General features: G+C 35.2%; 2 protein-coding genes and 1 long non-coding RNA gene across 9 annotated transcripts; all 3 read right to left on the bottom strand.

Moving 5' to 3' along the window:
- Positions 1 to 1,907, bottom strand: LOC140985701 (cyclin-dependent kinases regulatory subunit 1). Of its 5 annotated transcripts, none has more exons than XR_012176821.1 (5): positions 1,802 to 1,905; positions 1,631 to 1,707; positions 1,497 to 1,557; positions 198 to 399; positions 1 to 148 (listed from the first exon to the last, which is right to left on the bottom strand). XR_012176821.1 is itself a non-coding variant. In XM_073453587.1 (5 exons), exons 2-4 carry the CDS (start codon positions 1,684 to 1,686, stop codon positions 265 to 267), a joined length of 252 nt encoding a protein of 83 aa, XP_073309688.1. In that variant the 5' UTR covers positions 1,687 to 1,707; positions 1,802 to 1,907; the 3' UTR covers positions 1 to 202; positions 252 to 264. The 5 variants fall into 5 exon arrangements, 4 of the variants coding, with proteins under 4 accessions (XP_073309688.1, XP_073309689.1, XP_073309687.1 ...); XM_073453587.1 differs by having other exon boundaries at positions 1 to 202; positions 252 to 399; positions 1,802 to 1,907; XM_073453588.1 differs by having other exon boundaries at positions 1 to 176; positions 227 to 399; positions 1,802 to 1,906.
- Positions 1,908 to 6,066: 4,159 nt separating this feature from the next.
- LOC140985836 (uncharacterized) lies at positions 6,067 to 9,911 on the bottom strand. 3 transcript variants are annotated; one of them, XR_012176866.1, is made up of 4 exons: positions 8,945 to 9,272; positions 8,562 to 8,777; positions 7,042 to 8,255; positions 6,067 to 6,579 (listed from the first exon to the last, which is right to left on the bottom strand). It is a non-coding gene; the product is annotated as an uncharacterized lncRNA (long non-coding RNA). The 3 variants fall into 3 exon arrangements; XR_012176867.1 differs by lacking the exon at positions 8,945 to 9,272 and adding an exon at positions 9,688 to 9,911 and having other exon boundaries at positions 6,069 to 6,579; positions 8,562 to 8,626; XR_012176865.1 differs by lacking the exons at positions 8,562 to 8,777; positions 8,945 to 9,272 and adding an exon at positions 9,688 to 9,911 and having other exon boundaries at positions 6,071 to 6,579.
- Positions 9,912 to 10,515: 604 nt separating this feature from the next.
- On the bottom strand, positions 10,516 to 13,869 carry LOC140986613 (increased DNA methylation 1-like). Its single transcript, XM_073454919.1, has 13 exons — positions 13,820 to 13,869; positions 13,621 to 13,702; positions 13,159 to 13,211; positions 12,731 to 12,897; positions 12,203 to 12,434; positions 11,937 to 11,994; positions 11,782 to 11,838; positions 11,433 to 11,678; positions 11,255 to 11,322; positions 11,115 to 11,171; positions 11,007 to 11,037; positions 10,688 to 10,855; positions 10,516 to 10,599 (listed from the first exon to the last, which is right to left on the bottom strand). Exons 1-13 carry the CDS (start codon positions 13,867 to 13,869, stop codon positions 10,516 to 10,518), a joined length of 1,353 nt encoding a protein of 450 aa, XP_073311020.1.
- Positions 13,870 to 16,550: the final 2,681 nt, after the last annotated feature.

Raw genomic sequence — 16,550 nt, 5'->3', positions numbered from 1 at the left:
TTGGTTCGAAAAAAGGGTTTAAATTAACGATATGAAGTGACGTAAAAGTCAGTTGAAGAAGGAAATTTCAACATTTTGTTGTAGCCATAGCATATTAATGTAGATCGTAATATGTAATAGGTGCAATGCCTTTGCAGAGGAGAAGAGATTAAACTTTTACAAGTAAAGCTTGCTGACTTTGGGGAAACACAAACAGAGTAAACTTTTACAAGTAAAGCTTGCTGACTTTGGGGAAACACCAACACAATTACCCATGCTTTGCCGTTAACCTTGGTTCTCTTGCTGCTGTTGCTGGTAGTTCAGTGGCCTCCTAAAAAGCATGATGTGCGGCTCTGGGCGGTGAATAGCATAGTGAACCCACCCACGGCTCTGCTGGACCCCAATTGCTCGCCATTCATTCTATTAAAACAAAAGTAATCCATTAGCCAAAAGTTTGATTTAAGAACTAGCAAGATTGAAGAAAACAAAAGAAAATTTACCAAGAACACAACTTCCAAAGGTTCAGGAATAAATACAACCACAGTCCATAACTGGAAGTGTGATGACTGCCTGAGATCTCTTAATCTATGGCCATGCCATTTTTATGTGATGGCGAACATTTTTAATTCAGTGGTTTTACAAGAAACACAAGCACATTCAACACACAGGTTGCGACTGAAAGATTTGAAATTGGCATAAAAATTTAATATAGGTGTGTTTATTGAAGGATTAGAAATGAAATGATTTCTGATCGATCATTATCGATTTTGTTGGACGAGTGTCAGCTATTTGGATTTTAATTTCTCAATTTGAATCCGAACCATTTCACCAGACTCCGAATTCCCCCGAACTGAAATCATGGGAATAAGACTAGCGCTGGTTTCATGCGTGAACCGGGTCTTGGATTCGGCATTGGTTGGGCTTCAAAACCAACTTATGAAATCCTTTCAAAGAAACAATTGCATCAATCCTAATGTAACCTAATTGGATTTCTCATGACCCTGTATAAGGAGGAATTGAAAACCATCCTACTGATTGATATAAAGGCCCAAAGTTAACAGGGCAAATTTGACTTCAATTTCTTTAAACCAAAATTGATATATGCTTTTGTTTTGTTCTTGCTTGGTATGCGTGTATAGTACGGGAGAGAATCATTCTTTTTGCTGAAAAGACACAACGTCATAATCAGAGCATCAAACTTCTTCCGAGACACTAGGAATCTTGCACAGTTATATGAGAAGAGTTATCTTAAAATCGAGGAATTAAGCTAAAGCAAATGGCATCGAGCAGGTGGGGCAAGGGTAACTAGTGTCTACCTAAAGTTAAAAGGTAAAAAGCTGAAAAAAAATGCTTCACTCCTTCAACAATAACTCAGTCGGAGCATAATAAAATTATAACTGATTCACGTATAGTCACATAATTTCTCAGTCACCAAAGTGAAAATCATTGATTTCTAAAGAAACAAATGACCACGATAATCCTCAAATCAGCACAAACAAAGGATATGAATCACTTACTTCCGAGAGGAGTCGATTTTTAGGAAGCAATTTGGCCACCTCTGGCGGAAGAACCACATGCCTGAACACTCCAAAATCGCTCAACAAGTTCTTCTACGACAAAATCTAAAAAAAAAAAGTATAAATCAAATCACCTGTACTCATAGGTGTCATCGAAGTACTTCTCGGAGTACTGGATCTGGCCGCCCATTTCGAGTAGCTTCAATAATCACTTTCACAAACAGAAAAAGAAATTCGATTCAATTAGAGCATCAAAATAAGTAAAACAATCAACAATTTTGAAAGAAAACAAAATCTTATAGTACCTTTGGGAGAGGATGGGAGTTCCAGGAAAACGGGAATGGTGTGGAAAAAACGAAAACAGTGTATTTTAGGGTAAAAAGATTAGGATGCTTTTAGGATTTTGAACAAAATGGGGGACTACGTTTTGAATTTTGAAATTTGAAATTTTCGCCCCCCCCTAAATTATTAACTTTTCTAATTAAATTAACGGTAAATTCTCGGAGGATATTTATTTATTGACTTGCCCTTGTCAGCTATTTTTATTTTCAAATCTCCGAACCAACATATTTATGAGTGTATGGATGCACGTATTGAATATTTGTATAATATTTTTTTATAATTTATTTGATTTATATTTAGGTTGTACTGCTCGATTTTCACCCGGTTGTTGATATGAGAATTCAAAATACTTGTTTTTTTTTTTTGTAATTGAATGAGAATTCAAAATGCTTGTGAATATTGAATGAGTATTTTTGTTGATATGATAATTCAAAATGCTTGCTCCTTATGAGAATTCGAATGTCAAAGATGGTTGTTGATAAAGATATTCTTGAGTTTTGAGCAGGTTTTCAATTGAAGAGTAAAAATGAGTTTGGAGCTGTGATTGAGGAGTAGGAGAATATTGAGAAAATTGAGAATGAGGTTGATTTGTACTTGCAGGATAATATGTTTGAAATGGAGAAATAAATTAATGAAGGTGTAGGAACTAATTCAAGGAATGGTTCATGTGATGTGAGTGAGATTAATGCTTTGTTGCTGAAGGTTTTAACTGAAATTTGAAAAGAAAACAATGACTTATGTGGTAGGATCTGATGAAGAAAACAATGGTTTTGGGACTTGTGATATTTTTTTATTAATAACAAATGTGTGAATTGTGCTGCTACCTTGATGAAAATGATTCCAAGACAGATGATGATAGAAAATGTAACGACCCATTACAGGCCCAGTGGACCGCCCATACGGCCCACTGCCCCGATCGACCCAAGGCTATCCCGATCTTGGGCTTAGATCCCCTCACGGGCTTTCCATAGGCGTCGTACGGGTTACTCATAGGATCTCTCCCTCCCTACCAAGGGGTTTCTTTCGCCTCCCCAGGACTCGATCCCATGACCTGTAGGATAAGTACATTGATATCAAGAGTCCTGGTACCAATTGAGCTGTGGACTGCCCATATAGCCCACTGCCCCAATCGACCCAAGGCTATCCCGATCTTGGGCTCCCTCAATGGGGCCTTTTCCCTCACGGGCTTTCCATAGGCGTCGTATGGGTTACTCATAGAACTCTCCAGCCCATGCACTGGAGCTTGTGCCTCCCCAGACTCGAACCTGAGATCACATGGATATATAGATACTCAGCACAAGTCTGGATTAACCATTGACCTAATTATCATAGTATAATAATTGGGCTCTTCAATTAATATTAATGGGCATGGTTAATTAATTAGATTAGTCCAACTAATTTAATCAATTAATCAAGGTCCATTAACAACTTTAATTATTTAATATGTTGGACTTGTACTCTTACAAGCTCATTAACATATTATCCACCATATTTAATTTATTCATTAATAAGCTCAGCTTTTGATTTTAATAAATTAAATCATTATAAATTCAATATTTGAATTTATTATTTAAATTATAAATTCAACTCCTTGAATTTATATCACCTCCAAAATTTAATATCTAATAAACCCAATATTTGAGATTAATAAATTAAATTCTCAAATTTTATAAATTCAACTCCTTGAATTTATTCTCTCAAAATTTAATTATCATAAATTTAACTCCTTGAATTTACTATATAATATAAATTCAAATTCAACTTCTTGAATTTATTCTCTCAACGGGAACAAACAATCAAGTGCTTGTGTGATCCTTAATGGTTCAGGGATAGAACTAGCCGTGGGTTCACAACTCTTTGTGATTCAGGACATAATCCTTTATTCGGGCTTACCCTAGTTAGCCCCATTCTTTTTCATCAACACCTTGATTAAGAATGTCAGAACTCATTTTTTATTGCACCCATTGGATCATGGTAAGAGCGACTAGTAGCATCGTCCCATGATCCCATAGGTATCACTGATAGTGCCTGCGAGAACCAGTCGATTATGATCAACGTACAGTACGGTCCCTTCATCTCATATATCTCGATCGAATCTGCAACCATTGGTTCATCGAGGGTTGCATATTAATTCGATAACTATGTGATAAATATAAATAATGGCATCGCATGTACCGTTCGAGAACTCCTTCTCTAACGTACATATCATACTCTGGCCAGAGATTCCATGCACTATAATTTCATCAGATCACATAGGATATCCACACCCGCAGGTGAGCGGTGAATCTCCAACTACAATACACTGGCTCCAATATGTTTCGCAACTGTACACAACCTCACCACCTGATGACTCTCCTGGAGCCAGTAAACAAGTCAAAGCACAGCCCTAGCATATAAAGCCTCAGTGTTGTCCCGGGTCGTAAGGACTAATGGTGTACAATTATAACCACGGACTTATCCTCTCGATGAATGACAACCACTTGGAAAGTCCGAGAAAGGGTTGTTCGGTATAATCATCATATGACTACCCATCTGCATGTTGACATCTATATGCCCTTACCAAGAAACGCAGTACACAACATCACAAATGCTAGTCTCGAGCCCAAGCGACCTTTATCCATGTTTTAAGCGGCTGAATCGACTAGGAACGAATTTAGATCATACAATGTTTACAAACGAGTTTCAACATTGAATTACTATTCATTTGTATTAAAGTATAATCAAGGTCTTTATCTATGTTTGATAACATGAGTATACAGATAAAGAAATAACAAACCATGAAATAATTAATTATATTAAAATAAAGATTGTCAATTATAACTGAGTCAATAAAATCTCTATCCAACAGTTGGCTTGCAGGACATCTACTCTAACAGAAACTATTTACAAGATGCAAATATATCATTTTCCCTTTGTATCAAAGGTGGCATTGGTTTCTACTTGTTTATAAAACTTCTGATGATGGCGTATTCAGAATGTGGAATTCCTTTGTGTGATCCATTCGCAAGTGTAATTGCAAATGTTTTTGTGAGTAACACTATGACTATATTATGTTGGATTAGCATTTAAGAATCAAGTTTGAAAAATTTATCATTTTTGGTTTGATGCGTCCACTCCCAATCAGGTTTTTTTCATGGGAAAACACACTTGAATGCAGCATCTATACATGCATGTGGGTCGAGTTCCTGGCCCGTGACACAGATGAAATGTGAGCTTAACAAAGGGATGTGAATATGAGTGATTATCGAGCCCGTGTTGCAGTGTCTATATTATCCTATGCATGCGAATGGATTATTTAAAAACGTCTAAGTTGTATAATTTGTTGTTTGGGTTAATTTTGTTGGTGGCAAAAATATGCATATTTCGAAATTGTCATTCCATGTAATAGACTGAATGTCTGAATATTTTCATGAACAATTATGGTACTAATTTGAGCAAAATCGAGCACATTTGAATCGAATATATATGACTATTTAATATGAACATGGTAGTGTCATGGCAATTGAAAAGTACCCAATTTAACTTGGAGCATAACAGGCTGAATACGGTACAATAATTGACCATTTCGGGCACAAACCACAGAATAGGAATCAATCGAGCACATTGAGTATCTCGTAAATTAGTATTGACATAAGGTACATACTTTATTAAATCCGGTACATTATTGCACTATTTTGTTAACCACAAGTGTATGATATCAAGTTTTAGTGCTCGGTTAAGCACAAATTTCATTCCCGCAGAAAGTGTAATTTTAAATTATATTAAGTATCGTAATTAAAATAGTCAAGATTTATTCAAAAATTAAAGCAACTATGTGATTATTATCTACTAATTAATATTAATTCGAGCACACAAGCATGCTTAAAATCAATGAAAGGAAGAATTTAGATGTACGATTTCACTTGATTTTCACTATATTAAATTGTTGCTAATATCTATATTCATAAATTCAACTCGTTTATTACCCAAGAGTTCTCAAATATTCATATTTCATTTCTCAAGTGATAAATAGGAATTAATTATCAACTAGTTATTTTATGTTGCAAATTCAAGTAAATCCGGTACATTAAATTTGAAATTGGGAACATATATGAGTCGATCGAGCACAATGAGTATCCAGTATCCCGCCGTTCTCCTGCACATTCGTGCAACTCAGTGAGCAGTGATCATATGATATGATTTAAGATAAAATGAACAAAATACAGACTCCATGCAAACAAAATGATGCAAAGTGAGACTCACAAGATGCACTAAAATACGTAAATACGACCTCTATCACATTGACAAAAGAACATGGATTAAGATTATCGAACATGAGATAAACTTCTTTGTAAGTAGTGGATGATAAATAAAAACTCAATTCTTATATCGAATTTTATTTCATTTTGTACCATATATGTAGATTGTACGTATATACTTGATTCCTCCGTATTTTTAATTATTTTATGTAAAAAAATCAGACATGCAATTTCCATTCGCACAATAACCATGTTCCATAAAAATAACAACACCAGTATTAAGCATCACCAATACATCAAATAACAACACCATCAGTGTTAAACATTACCAGCATATCAAATAACAACACCACTCAACATCAAGATGCTATTTCAATGAATCGAAAAAACCTAGTCTATGGCTTCTTTGTAATTGTGTCTGTTGTGCACTCGCTTATGACAACCACCACACATTGACACACGAGTTTCAACTTGGGACGGTATCCTCCTAGTCTTCCTATGACCTGGTTGACTACATATATCAAGAGCATGGATTATAGATCCTTCATCATTGTTGGCATCATACATGTCAAATGTCGTAATAAGATTTATAATTCTTTTATACGCTTGATGATACATTTCAATATGGAAATACCAGTCACAAAAATCATATAGAGACATCAACTTTGACTTAATAGACAGAAGCATATTAAAATTTTGGGATTCTATATGTGTTGGTTAGAGTCTTCTCCTTCTTTGGGATTAATTCTTGACTATTGACTAACGTTGTTTCGCGTCGTCGGTGCATCATGTTCATGATTTGCAAACATATATGGTCCGACAAAGCCACAATGAGAGAGATGACGAGCTGGCTTAACCCAGTTGTTCCAACATTCAGCCATTTTATTATTTTATAACACCCCATCATTTTCCTTGAAACAAAGAATTCATCCAACTCTCTAGATCAGAACTTGTAATAAACGTACTTGCAAGAGGCATGGATTCCAAGATATTTTGCGTGTTGTGTAAATTCATGTTGTGAAGAGACATGCAACTTTCTTGAACACAGAAGTCGAATGTTTTTTGTTGTGTAGCGGATAACTTGGCATCACCTGTAATGACAACAAAACTAACACATTTCAAATTAGAAAAACAATAGTTTATATCAAAATCAAGTAATAATATTATTCGAAATTTCAAATAAAAGTACTTACTAACCTGATTCAAAAAACTAGCCACCAAGCACCTCAAACAATAAGCATGAAGACTACTTGGGAATAATATCATAATCGTCTTGATAATACCAGAATGTCTATCGGGGGAAAAAGTGAAATTTTGGAACACCATGATGTGTTGCGAAATTAGGATCCACCTCTCAAATGAAAACAAAACCATTCTCAACTACAATCATTCTTAGCATCCACTACATAATAGAACAATATAAAAATATCATCATTGGCATCCTTTGCCACAGCAAGAAAAATACTGAATTTGTGCTTATTTTTTATATAAGTCCATCAAGAAAAATCATCGGTCTACAACCAGTTGCAAAACCAATGGCACGTGCATTAAAGCAAATGAATAAACATTTGAAATTATTAGTTAATGCATCAATCTCACACTCTGCCTGGATTTGTTTATCTAATCGCACAGCAATACCATCTTAATTTATCATAATCCCCTTATATGTGCCATGCAGATCATGCATAGATAATTCATTTCCATTCCAAGCCTTGCAATACTCGAAATATACTCCATACTCCCTATGTATATTTTCATCATTGCACATGGACGATAAGATGGCTCTCCTCTCAATTTGTCCTTCAGAAATTTTGCAACCCAAACTAAATCGGCCCCTAAATGTCTTCTACGTACCAAATAAATTGTCTTCTCTAAGTGTGTTGTAAATTGCATTTTCTAATCCCAAATAGATTTTCTGCTTTATGCCTAGATGCATAAACTGTCCATTTACAATTACGTTAATTACAAACAACAATAATCTTTTCTTTATCATTTTTCTTGTTAAAAAACTAGGTCTTATAGCTAAAGAATAATTTTAATATTGGTTCTAAAATCGGTAGCATCCTTGAAGGTTTTCCCCTCCTCACGGATGCAATGAAACTAAGAATCAAGGGAATTCTGTATGGGGGCCTCTTCAAGCTCGTTGTCACTTCTGTATTGTCTGTCATCTTCCCCGTCCCTTACGAATAAGATATTGTACATAAATAAAATCAGTACTTTCAACTCAAAGATGAAAGATGTAAAAATAATTTAATAAACAATGCCATACATCACAAAGGACTCATCAACCTAAATCGAGTAATACTTTCAAGACAAAATGACACTCATTATACATAATCAGTAGAACATCACACAAAAATATCAAAATCACTAAATAAATAACACAGTTCCAAACCATGCATCTTTAACCAACGATAACCAAAAAATTATCAAAATCAACAGCAAAGTCATTGGCAAACAAAATAAAGGATCGAATGAATTTTACCCCTCCATATATAAGCCTCCTAAAATCTTGTCTTTTTTGTCGGGCATCAATTCGATCACAGTCAGCTTCAGACACATGTGAAGATGCACCATATTACGGACATCATCATTGATGTGATCCAGGTGAATCGGGTGTGCAATACGTGGGCAATCCACCGGATAGTAATGATAGTTGTAGGTTATGAAATTTGGACAAGATAATGTCTTCAATCGGAACCTACAAACAAGTAGAGGAACTCGTGAATGGGTGTCGCTAGGGTGTCCGGCGTGGCCACTCCGATGCTTAAGTCAGCAGGTGAAGAAGAGTAAAAATGGCTGTATATGTGGTGACATACGTGAGTGTTTAAAGCTCAAAATTCCAGAATCTGTAAATGAGATTGGTACCTGCTATTTATAAGAAGAGATCTCATCATTATCTTGTTTTCGGTGTCCACTGCTAAGTATGGTAAGGTGGCTGCCCATACCCTGCTTCTGATAGCTTCCTTGACACACCAAATCCCTGCAGTTCTGACAGATAAGATATCACTCGAGTGTGGTGCGGTTATTGAGGTAGCCCGGGTAAAAGATCTCAGGAGCTTGCATGGGAGCCCGGGCTCTTGATTGCCCGAGGAAAGAATATCCCGGACATCACCATGCCCGGCTGCTGAGAAAAGTACTATGCATATTGAATCCGAATTGGATTATCCATATAATAAATGACCCGGACTTTTATGGGGTATCACCAATCATCAATGTTCAATGTAACATATATCTTGTGATGCGGAACTATGTGTTGTAGTGACATGTTGAGGATTAATTTGTTCATAGTTACTCGACAAACTCTGAAATATGTCATCCAAACTAGATCCGCTCATAATTGAAATCAGAAACAGTTTTGTCATTGCACTTGCAGCAACCCAAAAATGCAAGGTTGGAATAAAACCCAACTCCAGAGTCCATTCTACAAAAATGAGTGTTGTTTTCGATAAGTAAACAAATTAGAAAAAGAAATAAAAGTTACATATGCTGGTGAAAGTTTTTTTTTTTCTATTCAAGAATTTAACTTACAGCTTCAAGGGTCGTTAATGGTAGTTCTTCGGAGTAGAAAATAGATGTTTTGCTACACAGCTTGAAAAGAAAACGCTTACAATAGCTTCGATCTTCATTGACAAAGCTTCCAAGGGATTCGATTATCGATAATTTAGCTTCAAAGATGGTTCGATTCTCACAGAAAAAGCTTCCAATGGCTTCTATTTTCGATAATTTTGCTGTTTACATTCTCACACACATCTTGGAAGGCAAATGGGTAAACTCGTTCAGTTGGGTGAGAGAGAGACTGAGAAATGACGAGCCTGGTCTCACCCCCCCTAGTTCGAGTCCCCCTCCTCTCGTGTGTAATCGAAAAAAAAAAAGAAAATAACTTTTATATATCTTACAACAATTTCACTAATATGGATTCACAAAAATATGTATTTTACTCACCACCAAGGAATTCAAGTTAAGGTCTTGATTTAGAACAATAATTCGACATTTCCAAAAAGAGTTTGATCTCCAGTTCAGAAAATTATGACTAAAGCTTTGTATGTGAGTCTCCAAAAACTGAAAATAAATTAATTTAAGTTGATTATTAACTCCATCAAAGGAGAGTAATGGAGTGAATCTTCATAAAAATACAAATGAATCCGATGATATCAAATGTTTTCGGGTATAGCATATAATCAATGTGTATATTTTACATTGATATATAATATTCTTTGATTTTTTTTCCTTCAATCTGTAACTCTGAAGCCAAAAACGCACAAAAACATATTTGAAAAAGGAAAAACATATTAACATATAATACAACAATTCACAAAATTTTGCTGAAGCATGTACAATTGAATATGCCCTTTTCTTGCACAAAATTTGCATGCCAACCAAACAAAAGCTGGCTTTGGGAAGGAAAAAATGGAACAAAAAAGGTTGATACGCCAACACTAAGATGGCTGAGAGATAGATTTATGTAAAACGGATGTCCCTTGAAATATCAACAGTTGGTAGTTCTTTGTGTATTGATCTAGCTGCAAAGGCGAAAAAATAAATTCAATATGCGCATTAAAGAAAATTTGATCCTTGAGATTAATATACGAGACAAGGGCATAAAGGTACCTGTTCTTCACCAAGTTTTTTGAACCCAAATCTTTCACCAAGTTTTTTGAACCCAAATCTCTCTTTCCATAGTGATTCAGCTTCATCAGCAGCTGGTAGCACCAAATCTTTCACGTTGAGAGATTTGAGCAGTGTTTCAACACAAAAGAAGAGTGACGGAAAATATCCCTGTTAAAGAAGCAAATCACGAAATATTTAGCTTTGAATTTCGGATTCTGGGAAACCTTGACGTAACTTCAATACCGAGTAAACTTACCTTCCCTTGCGAGTCACTGTGTGTAGCAACTAGGGGAAGCTACGCAACTTCTTGCCCAAAAACCCGAAAAGTCGCGGCAGAAACCACCTCCGAGCTATAGAAACAATGAATCAGGATAGAGAGTAAATCGAAAGAACCATTCATATGCTAAAATATCAGAATAATCCTAACTTGACAATCAATATGGCACAATACATGCCACCAAGATCCTGGCCTTTGAACTGCCTCCTGTCACAATCGTCAGCAATTATTTTCATTAGCTCAAATAACAAAACAAGGCACATGTGCAAATATATTGTATACTAGTTTACCCATAAACCAAGTCAGGAATAAGATCACGAGGACCAGTGCTAGAATCAGCGATAGGATCGAATCGGTCCTGCAATAATTTTTGTAAATGAAATTTTAAAATGTATTTTTCGCATATAATTGAATAATCATAAATTATTCGTCTCTTGAGGTGAAAGTGGTATTCTGACAGGTACTAACATGAAAAATATTGACTGCACCAGAAAGCCATGCCCTGGTGTCTTCGGATGCTGTTTTCCCACTCAGAAGTCTCCATTTTATGTCGAGATTGGAGGCATTTCCGAAACCTTTTTCCTCATATTTCTTCTTCACAATGTCAAGGACAGGTTGTGGAAGCATCTGCTCTCCATCTGAAATCAACTTCTGGAGAGTGGAGTTTGTGGTTAGGCATTCAGTGCAGCAAAACCATTCCTTCTCCGGCAATTCCTGTAACAAACATGGTCGAGATTCTTCTCTAAGGAATGCAATAAGTGGATTTATTGTATCTGAAAAGTGACGAATGATGAGCATTGTCACAGAATCAACTAACCTTCAAGTCATCAATCTTGTTCTCCCTCAGACAACCCACGTGGTATTCTTTTTCACACTAAAAAATAATGATCAGAATGTTTGTCAAATTAGAAACCACTAGTATTTTCCTTTAATTTAGAAAATCTGCTTCGGTTTATGAGAAGAGCCTATAACCTGATCACAAATAATCACCGTAGAGTCATTAAATTCTGCTGCACTAAAATCATGATCCCTACAAGAATTGAAACTCAAACCAGTGATAGAATAATCCAAGGAAATTTACAGTAAAGGAGATGCCAATTGTTATATCAAGAATTTATCAGAAGTGTACTGATTTCCACCCTAAAAATGATTCTGCACACCACTTGCACAATTCGTTTGCTTGCATAAAAGTAGAGCCGAACAGCTCCAGTATCATGTAGTAATAATTTATAACATACAAGGAAGAACCGGAACACAACCTGCAAAGTGCACATCCACCAACATCAGCTTCAAGTATTCCAACAATTCGAATGCAGCGCTGTTTTATTTCTTCCAAAGGATCAACACCAGCCACTCTTCCAGCTGCAATTGCGTTTGCATTGAGCTTAGCGACCTTTGCCTTTTGGAACATGTTCTCGCAGTATTTGCAATACCATTTTCCTTGTGGAATACTTGAAAGTGGAACACATTCTGCAGTAAAACCAGGTGAGTTATGTGAGGTACGTACATGTGCAGAAATGATAAGAAAGACTGTCCATACACATGCTGATATCCAGCTTAAACCAGAAAAAGAGACGCGAGGGTCTAAATTGAGTTTTGCAGTCTTTCTTATGCTGAGGAGAAAATCTTAAAACAATAATAATATGTTGCATGGCATGAATCTTTCGAATCACAGCATGTTGAAAAGTAAATTAAATACATAAAATCCATCATGAAAGTTGACAAATAGCACAACCATGATAGAGCAAAAAAGAAAGTTCACTAACCAGGGTGGAAAGCTCGTGGGCAGTTGTCACAGCACAACAGCTTGCCCCCCTCCTTACATATAGAGCACAGATCATCATTTCCCTTGGAAGATGATTTACGGAGGGTAGACAGTCCAAGGGATATCTCGTGCAGTGACACACCATCAGACGTGAATATGTTATCATAACTGGCAAGCAAAAAAAAAATTGGTTGAAAAAAAAAAAGAAATTATAAATACATTCAGAAAGCTTAAATAAAAATGCTCCGATGTGGTCATATAGATTCTACCATGTTTATATGGCAAAATTATACTTGCTAAAATAAGAACAGAATCCGGTAAACATCTCGAACCAATATAAAATAATGTGATTAATGAGAATATGTTTAATAAAAGATGATGAAATTTGAAAGCAAATCATGAAAAGAAGGGGCCCAAAAAAACACTCACGGCTTTCGGCGGGAAGCAAAACCAGCATGAGCCTCAAACTGTGAAGGGCTCACCTATGAATAAAAAATGGATGTCATCAAAGACGAGTATTTTACAGGAATGTAAGAGAATAATATAAGAAGCAACTATCATAATAATATGCAGGTGTGCAATGATTGTGCAATACTGGCGTACATTATATACAATGGAAGGGCACTATTGAAAACATAATCATAGATAATACATAAAGATTATGGTATAACATTACCATTTTTTTGCAGCAGAAGCAGAAAATACCGCCTTTTACTTTATAGCCCTCCAGCCTTTTCTGCTCAATAAAATAACTTAATAAAGGTGAAATGCTTTTTTGTGAAGAAACCTTTAGCATCATCGCCAAAAATATTCTGAATGCATCTATAAGCAATTTTAAGAATTTATTTTAAACAGGAGTGATGTGAATAAAGTTTTTTTTATCGCATTTACCTCTCCTTGAACAATATATGACAAATTTGTGCCATCCTCAAGCACATTATCCGCTAATACTACTTTATGCATTCCCAAATCTCTGAAAATTGGAACAAAAAAATCAGGGATACGACACAAAAAATTTTATGGAAAAGAACACATTTAGCAGAGAATCTAACTATATTATGTATCTCAAGTACAACAGATAAGTACTTACTTCCGTGTCAACTTCTGAGTTTTTGATCGTGACTGACTTTTAGAAGGCATGTGAGTACTTCTGGAAACTTCAAGCTGACTACATGAGGCCACTGGAGACGAAACACCAGATAATGGATCCCTGAAATGTCTCAACAAGTTAACACCGTCAATAAATACAAACCATAATGTTTATTAAGAAACACAGAAAACTAGATGCAATAAGGTAAACTGATAGAAATTGTAGTGCCCAAAAACAGTACAAGTAAACCTAGTGCTTGTCTCAAGTTTTAGTTTTCAGACGAATGTTCGATGTCGGACCGGGAAAGTAGACCGAAGACGTTTGATGTGTAAAATTTAAAGTTATATTTTTATTTTAAGCCAAGAATTTGGTATTTTAAATGAATTACGAATTTTAGTATTTTAGGGCTAAATTAATTTATCGAGTGAAATAAAAACATGTTAAGCATTAAACTAGCAAATTTCAAAAAATAACGAATTTAAATACTTCCACTCGAAATACAATATTTTAATAATTATTTTTATGATTTAATTAATTATATTAGCTAGTATTTAATTGTGGGTAGAATTTAGGATTTTTAGGATTCTTAAATATACAAATTGTAGAAAGTTGGAGGGCTTAATTATTAATTAAAAACCTGATTAAGTAACTTAAACACCTAATAAACATTCTAAGCAATATATAAAAGAGTCATAACCCTAGAATATAACACATCTCACGCCCCTCACATAGAACACACACCAAAACACACACTTGGCCGAAATTCTTCAAGGCTAGGGCTTGGATTTTTTTTCGGTTTCCTACTAGCAGCAACCTTGGGCGATCATCACACTACGTTAACTGAATAATTTAGCCATTTTTGAAGCCATAAATCGCAGCAAACCATCTCCATTCGGTCTCCGTTCTTCCTCACATTCGTTATCGATATTTCGTGTTTTTTTAACGCAAAGGCATGTCTAAACTTTTCTTCTATGCATCGATCATGTTATATACTGTATTTTGATACCAATTATGTATGAAAACACATGGGTTTGATTATATGCATGCTAGAACGTTATTAAAAATCGTCTCGATATATAATATGCATGAACTCCTTCATTTTCTCCGGGGACCTCTCCAACATCTTCGAATGAATTATATAATGTTAGGGAGTGGACATCCAGTCCAAGGGCTGTGGTAATCCCTGTCGGCCCAGTACTGTAGTTAGTTTAATCAAACGAATTTATGTTATGGCCACTTGTATTGAACATAACTCTATACAAAATAATTTACGATTACTATGACGAGCACTAAAATATGATTTTTATGAAAATGTTTATGCAGGAAAGTCAAGTGATACATATTTATGCTTATATTATGCTATGTACGAGCTATGTTTAAATTGCATGGATTTTTATTATGTATTACTTTTTATTTACGGTTTATGCATGCTGAGTCAATAGACTCACTAGACTTGATTGATACAGACGGTGTAGATGAGGAGGCTGGAGGTGGTGACCTGTGAGCAAGCTCGGGCCAGTGGGAGTGCAACCTCGAGGACCTTGTAGTTTACGGGATTTTAATATGCACATTTAAAACTATTTACTCTGACTTTATTGCAATGTTTTTAGTGACTAGTAAGTTGAGACTTTTTACATTATGTTAGATTTTTCAAATTATGGTGGATGTTTTAAATTGGAATTTTTATGGTTGTGGTATTTAAAATGATGGAGTTTTAATGTTAACTTTATTTTAAGTATGAATCATAGTTGTCAAAAGCGCGAGGCGCAAAAAAGCGCTCAAGTGTCTTGGGGCTTCAAGCGCGAAGCGCAAAGCGAAGTGCACGCTGTGCGGAAAAAAGCGCAATAAACAAAATATTATCAAAAAAATCAAAATAAAATAAAAAGTCTTTGAAAATGTGATAGATGAAATATCAAATGTCATTATAATCGTCATCTTCATCTTCCAAATCTACGTCACGTCACAATAAACAAAATATTATCAAAAAAATCAAAATAAAATAAAAAGTCTTTCTAAATGTGATAGATGAAATATCAAATGTCATTTTAATCGTCATCTTCATCTTCCAAATCTACGTCATCAGCCTCATCACTTGATTTGTATCCATCGGTATCTTCTTCTTCTTCAGTTTCATCATCAATGTTGATCTCTTCTTCATCCACTTCATCCACAAGACTAGTTCGAGCTGAAGATTGCTTTTTTTTTACTGAAGTGGATGATGACGCTTTTTTTGAAGTAGATTAATTTCGAGATCGAAAGTCATATGCACTTTCACCAACCCCAACCGCTTGTGCTACATCACTCCAACGCAAATCATCATCTTCAAAGACCAAATCGTTATCATCATTCTCGTTATCACTATCATCCAACTTTCCCAACAACCATTCGTTACTATCATCTATTTCTGACAAAGAAATAAGATCAATCTTATCTCGCATGGCATATCTTCGCCTCAACGCTCTGTTGTATTTGATATATACCAAATCATTCAATCGTTGTTAAGACAACCTATTTCTTTTTTTAGAATGTATCTGCCAAAAAATAGAAAGTAAGAAGTTAGGTTCATACTCCATAATATAAAATTTAATATGTAAAAAAAACTTCTAACTTACATGTTCAAATACACTCCAATTACGTTCACAACCTGAAGAAGAGCATGTGAGGTACAAAATCTTCATTGCAAATGTTTTTAATTCAGGTGTTGATGCACCATAAGAAGACCACCAATCAG

The sequence above is a fragment of the Primulina huaijiensis genome, chromosome 10 (genome assembly GCF_012295235.1).
Source record: "Primulina huaijiensis isolate GDHJ02 chromosome 10, ASM1229523v2, whole genome shotgun sequence".
Classification (NCBI taxonomy): Eukaryota; Viridiplantae; Streptophyta; class Magnoliopsida; order Lamiales; family Gesneriaceae; genus Primulina; species Primulina huaijiensis.
Note: the sequence above shows the minus strand (reverse complement) of the source record. Positions and strands in the feature narration are given on the sequence as shown.

Bases quoted from the DNA above. Each gene is read 5' to 3' on its own strand.
- LOC140985701 (XM_073453587.1), bottom strand. From the start codon at position 1,686: ATGGGCGGCCAGATCCAGTACTCCGAGAAGTACTTCGATGACACCTAT. The intron at 1,558-1,630 runs GTGATTTGATTT...TGGAGTGTTCAG, and splicing joins GATGACACCTATGAGTACAG to GCATGTGGTTCTTCCGCCAG. The intron at 400-1,496 runs GTAAGTGATTCA...TTGTTTTAATAG, and splicing joins AAAATCGACTCCTCTCGGAA to AATGAATGGCGAGCAATTGG.
- LOC140986613 (XM_073454919.1), bottom strand. From the start codon at position 13,869: ATGCCTTCTAAAAGTCAGTCACGATCAAAAACTCAGAAGTTGACACGG. The intron at 11,679-11,781 runs GTTAGTTGATTC...TGTTTGTTACAG, and splicing joins ACAAGATTGATGACTTGAAG to GAATTGCCGGAGAAGGAATG. The intron at 10,856-11,006 runs GTTTTTGGGCAA...CTTCTTTAACAG, and splicing joins TTTCTGCCGCGACTTTTCGG to GGATATTTTCCGTCACTCTT.